The sequence below is a fragment of the Juglans regia genome, unplaced genomic scaffold, assembly GCF_001411555.2.
Source record: "Juglans regia cultivar Chandler unplaced genomic scaffold, Walnut 2.0 Scaffold_55, whole genome shotgun sequence".
In the NCBI taxonomy this organism is placed as follows: Eukaryota; Viridiplantae; Streptophyta; class Magnoliopsida; order Fagales; family Juglandaceae; genus Juglans; species Juglans regia.
In genome coordinates, this window is record NW_023360357.1 from 1 (window position 1) to 5,494 (window position 5,494).

The 5,494-nt window shown below is 37.8% G+C and overlaps 1 protein-coding gene across 1 annotated transcript; it reads right to left on the reverse strand.

Annotated features, from left to right (window-relative positions):
- Positions 1-76: 76 nt before the first annotated feature.
- On the reverse strand, positions 77-3,545 carry LOC118345883 (putative disease resistance protein RGA3; the record flags this gene model as incomplete). The annotated part of the gene is made up of 3 exons (XM_035687039.1): positions 3,446-3,545; positions 2,826-2,916; positions 77-2,203 (listed from the first exon to the last, which is right to left on the reverse strand). Coding segments are annotated over exons 1-3 (2,318 nt in total), but the record flags the coding sequence as incomplete, so codon positions are not given.
- Between the last annotated feature and the right edge of the window lie 1,949 nt (positions 3,546-5,494).

Below are 5,494 nucleotides of genomic sequence, written 5' to 3' on the forward strand. Positions count from 1 at the left end.
TCTGCAAATAAAATTTTATAAGTTGAAGGTGAAGAAGGTGGATACGGCAACAAAGATAAAATTTGTAGAAAAATACCTCATCTGTCCAGGACCAGGATCAGAGTACTCCAGCTTTGGGATGTGAGCAATCTTGGGCCAATCCTCACCTCCGTCTTGTTCGCATCTTTGTAATAAGATGGGGCAATCATGAATTGTCAACACTTTCAAAGAGGTTAGCCTACTCATTGCTTCAGGCAGTGATGTTAAACCAGAGCATCTAGAAATCGTGAACCGCTCAAGTGATGTCCAATTGCATATCCACTCTGGTATAGTCATCAAGCTTGAACAATTTGAGATTCGGAGCTCTCGTAGAGTGGTAACATGTTGAAGCCCCAACGGGAGAGACACCAATTTCGGAATACTTTTAAACTTCAAAGTGGTGAGGCTTTTAAGCCCTTTCCATTGCATACCATGCTCATCATTGCCTAGATCAAGCACGGGACAATAGAGAACGTCCAGATCTGTAAGTGCAGTGAGATATTGTACACCTTGGGAGAGAGACTCTAATTTAGGGCAAAACATTATGTTCAAACTCTGGAGAGATATGAGGTTTTGCACTGGCAGTGTTTCTAGATCCTCAATTTGATTTAAGGATATTTTCCTCAATTTGGAGAGAGGAGGAGATGAAAAGGCAATGGGTGTAGAGGAAGCGGAGGAGGAGGCATTCGTTATTGTTTGTTGCACTACCTTCCACCTGGCATTCCTTAGGTGTAAATATTCTTCCAGATGTGGAAACATTGGCAATGAAGTCAACAGAGGGCATTTGATTATTGATAATTTTGAAAGACGAAGGAATAGTAAAGCATTTTCATGATCAATGGTATTGACATCCACATTATAAGAGTCACTCCTCCTCCACCAACCCTTCAGATTATGACAGTTAAAGAGGATCATCCTCTCAAGAGATGGAAACAATTCTGATGAAGAAAAAGAAGATAAAGATAACTCATTGTTGTCACTACAATCTGATACGTACTCTATTTCTTTAAGTCCGCTCAGTTCAATACTCTTAAGAAAGGGTAGTCCACTCAATGGTGGCAAATATTTCAATCTCATACAACCCCATAAAACCAAGTGAACAAGATTTGTGAGTGACAAAAGCCACATCGGAACCCTCACACCCCTATAATTAGATATCTGCAGCTCTTTAAGATTTGGGTGAGGTTCAAATCCTTCCAAGGCCATTTCATCACCTGCATTAATAACATTTTCTCTGTTTTCTTCCCTCCAATGTAAAGTCAAAACCTGAAGATGTTCTTTCTTCTTTAGATTTGCACCCTTATAGTCTAATGCCACGTCTTCCTCCCGACTTCTCAAACCCCAAATCTCTAATTCTCCTCTTAAGCTATTTAGTCTATTTAGCTCGCTTAACCTGCCACTATCCTCTGGGGCCGAATCAGAGTGGACAACAAACTTAAATAATGTCTGGAGATTTGTCAGTTGCCCCAATCCACCTGGCATATAAGTCAAACTCCAACATCCATCATTGTAAAGATGCCTGAGGTTGACTAATTTCATAATTCCTCTAGGCAATTCTTTAAGCCTTTCGCAATTAGAGAGTCTTAGTGTATACAAATTTTGCAACCTAGTTATGGAATCGGGCAACTTCTCGATTTTATCATTCCCTGAAAGATCAAGATCTCTTAAATGCTTCAACTTACATATGGAACTTGGTACTAAATCAAGCCCTCTTCCATGTAAACCTAGCACTCGCAAGATCTTCAAATTTGAAAAGATTGCTTCACATGAAGTACTTGACTCTTGCGAATACCAGCATTCACCAACCAAAAGAAGTGTTCGAATCCTACTGGCTTTAGATGTCAAAGTTGGAATTATAAAGGAAAGATCTATATTGTTGACAACTGATATGTGCCGAGTTTTCTGATCACCAATGATTTTTTCCTTAGATTCTAATCTGGTGATCAATGATCCTGCCACTGACATTGCAAGATCATGCATGAGGTCGTGCATTTTACTCACAATCACGTTTCCCAAATCATCCATTTCAGCTTCTTGAAAGAAAGATCTCCAAAGTAAATCCATGAAATACTCATGACCAACATCTTCAAGACATTCATTTTGATTGGATTGCTTGATAAACCCCTGTGCTATCCATAGATTTATCAATTTTGATTTCTTCATCACGTAATCCTTCGGAAATATACTACAATAAGCAAAGCATTGTTTCAAATGTGATGGAAGTTGATCATAACTCAGCTTAAGAGTTGGTATGATTTTATCTTCTTTTATTTTTTGCAGTTTATTGTTGTTAAAAGAAACCCACTCTGCTTCAGAATTTTCCAAGGACAGTAACCTTCCAATTGTTTTGATGACAAGAGGGACACCTGAACACTTTTCTACAATCTCCTTTCCAACTTCCACTTTTCTAGAATTCACTGGCTCTTCTCCGTTATCAAATGCCACTTGTAATTACCTAAGAGGAATTGTAGTCAACCTCAGGCATCTTTACAATGATGGATGTTGGAGTTTGACTTATATGCCAGGTGGATTGGGGCAACTGACAAATCTCCAGACATTATTTAAGTTTGTTGTCCACTCTGATTCGGCCCCAGAGGATAGTGGCAGGGTAAGCGAGCTAAATAGACTAAATAGCTTAAGAGGAAGACTAGAATTTAGGTTTGAGGAGAAGGTAATTGTTCGCAGGGTGCAAATCAAGACATCTTCTGGTTTGACTTTGACTAGGAAAAGTGAAATGCCCACAGTGGAAATGGCATGGAAGGATTTGAGCCTCACCCAAATCCCCAGAGCTGCAGATATCTAATTACAGGGGTGCGGGTTCCAGATACTGGCTTTTGTCCTCTGCGTCTTGTTCACTTGGTTTATGGGTTTGGGTTAATCTTTTAACAGGTGGACTACCTGCAAAATTATTGAGCGGACAAATGAATTTCATCAGATTGTGACAACAATGATTATCTTTATCTTCTGCTATCAGGTGCCATCTCTTGAGAGGGATGATCCTCTTTAATATGTAATCTAGGCGGGTGGAGGAGAGTGACTCTAATGTGGGTCATACATTGATCATGAAAATGCTTTACTATTCCCTTTCCAAAGGTATCTCGATAATCGTGCCCTCTGTTGACCATGCAATGATCTGGAAGAATATTTTCAGAATGCAGGTGGAGAACATTGCAACAAACAATACTTGATACTCTCTCCTTCTACACACTGCACTGTCTCCTCTCTCAGGTGGGAAAACTCCTTAAATCAAATTGAGATCTAAAGCTTGCAAAACCTCACTGTCTCAGGAGTTTGAACACTGTCTTTTGCCCTAAAATTCTCTCCCAAGGACACAATATCTACTTGCAAGTCTGGTGATTTCTCTGTGACCGTGCTTAGTCTGACGTATTAGGCATGGTATGCAATGGAAGGAGCTTAAAAGCCTCACCCTTTGAAGTTTTAAAGTATTCCAGAGTGACTGTCTCCGTTGGGGCTTCCAGCATGTACCACTCTGTCAGAATCCCAAATTGTTCAAGCTGATGACCCATACCAGAGTGGATATTACAGTTGAACATCTTGAGCGGTTCACGATTTCTAGATGCTCTGGTTTAACATCACTGCCTGAAGCAATGAGTAGGCTAACCTCTTTGAAAGTGTTGACAATTCATGATTGCCCCATCTTATTACAAAGATGCGAACAAGACGGAGGTGAGGATTGGCCCAAGATTGCTCACATCCCAAAGCTGGAGTACTCTGATCCTGGTCCTGGACAGATGAGGTATTTTTCTACAAATTTTATCTTTGTTGCCGTATCCACCTTCTTCACCTTCAACTTATAAAATTTTATTTGCAGACACTACTTTGAGTAAAGAAGAAACAGGGGAGAGGGATTGAGAGTTTGCAAAAAAATCTAATGCACTGCGTCTTCTACAAGTAAATAAGTTAGTTATGATTACCTCGCTTTCTTTATTGCTTTTTTCTTCCCTATTCAAATAAGAAATATCACCGTATGCATGATTCTTCACATCCAGGAGAATAGTAAGGAGGAGGAAGAAGAGCAAAGGGAAGAAATATAGGAGGCCGCAATGTTGAGGTTGTCTAATTTCACGACAACAATTTGAACAGGGCCTGCATGTTTCTTAGCATGGAAAGTGATGGTAATTTGATTTTTGCTGAACTTGGGATGATACTGATCATTCTTTTGTACCTGAGGCAGAAGTTATTGGTAGAAAGAATGACAAGAAGAAGATCATAGATATACTTCTTTCTAATTCCAATGTTAAAGAGAATGTAGGAATCCTTCTGATTATATACTGGCATCAGAGGATTAGGAAAGACCACACTAGCTCAATTCATTTTCAATGACCAGACGATCCAAACATATTTTCAGTTAAAAATGTGGGTTTGTGTATCTGATATCTTTGATATTCAAAAAATTGTAGAAAAAATCTTAGAATTTGTAACAAACGAGAAACAAGAAGTTGCTGCAATGGAGGCATTGCCCTCTCGTAATCGGAAAAAAATTTGAAGGAAAGAAGTAGTTACTAGTGTTGGATGATGTGTGGAATGAGGATAGTGAGAAATGGGATAAATTGAAAAATTTGTTGATGCTATCCAAATATTAAAGAGAAGGGATTTATTAATCATGTAATGTTTTGGAACTCAATTACAATAAGCAAAACATTGCTTCAAATGTGAGGGAAACAATATAAGAGTTTCTTTGTATTGTCTTCACTTTCTGTCTCATTTTTCAGTAAAATCGTTGAGTAGTCCTAGCATAGGGAGCCATGCTTTTAACTTGCCTTACTTAATTAGTGGCAAACGAAGCTTGAGTTAGCAAAGTGGGGTTGACAATTCAATACGTTGTTGCTGCACTTAGATCCTTACCTTGAAGGAGATAAAGGAAGATGGGTAACTTACAATAATGTTTATTATAAAGACTTGTCATGTTAGTGTTACTGTTTATGTCCATCATCTATTTTGGTCTATTTTGTCCCTAATAAACAGGCCAAGTATAGTGTTAGTTTCAATTGAAACAGACAGTACTGTAGCCACACATGGGAGTCAACACTTAAGTAGAAATCAAAGGTTTTGATTAGGGGTGATTATGCGCAGTGTTGGTCGGCCGACCATACCGATGAACCGGAGGCTTGTTTGAATTGGAAACGTCAGTCAGTCTAACTAAAGGCAATCGTCAGTCGGTCCCTGGATCCGCGATTTTCGAGGGCGGGCGGTCGAATAAAATTAAAAAAAAAAATATTTTTTATATATATTTTATATATAATAATTGTACAATTAACAATATAAATTTTTAAATATATTATTAATACTTGTTAATATTCTATAAATTAACAATATTTTATATATATCTTCATTTAACCTATCACTATTAACAATGTAAAATTTTAAATATACTATTAACACTTGTTAATATTCTATGAATTAATAAATATATAATATCAATTAGTTAATTATATAGTAATTATATAAATTAATA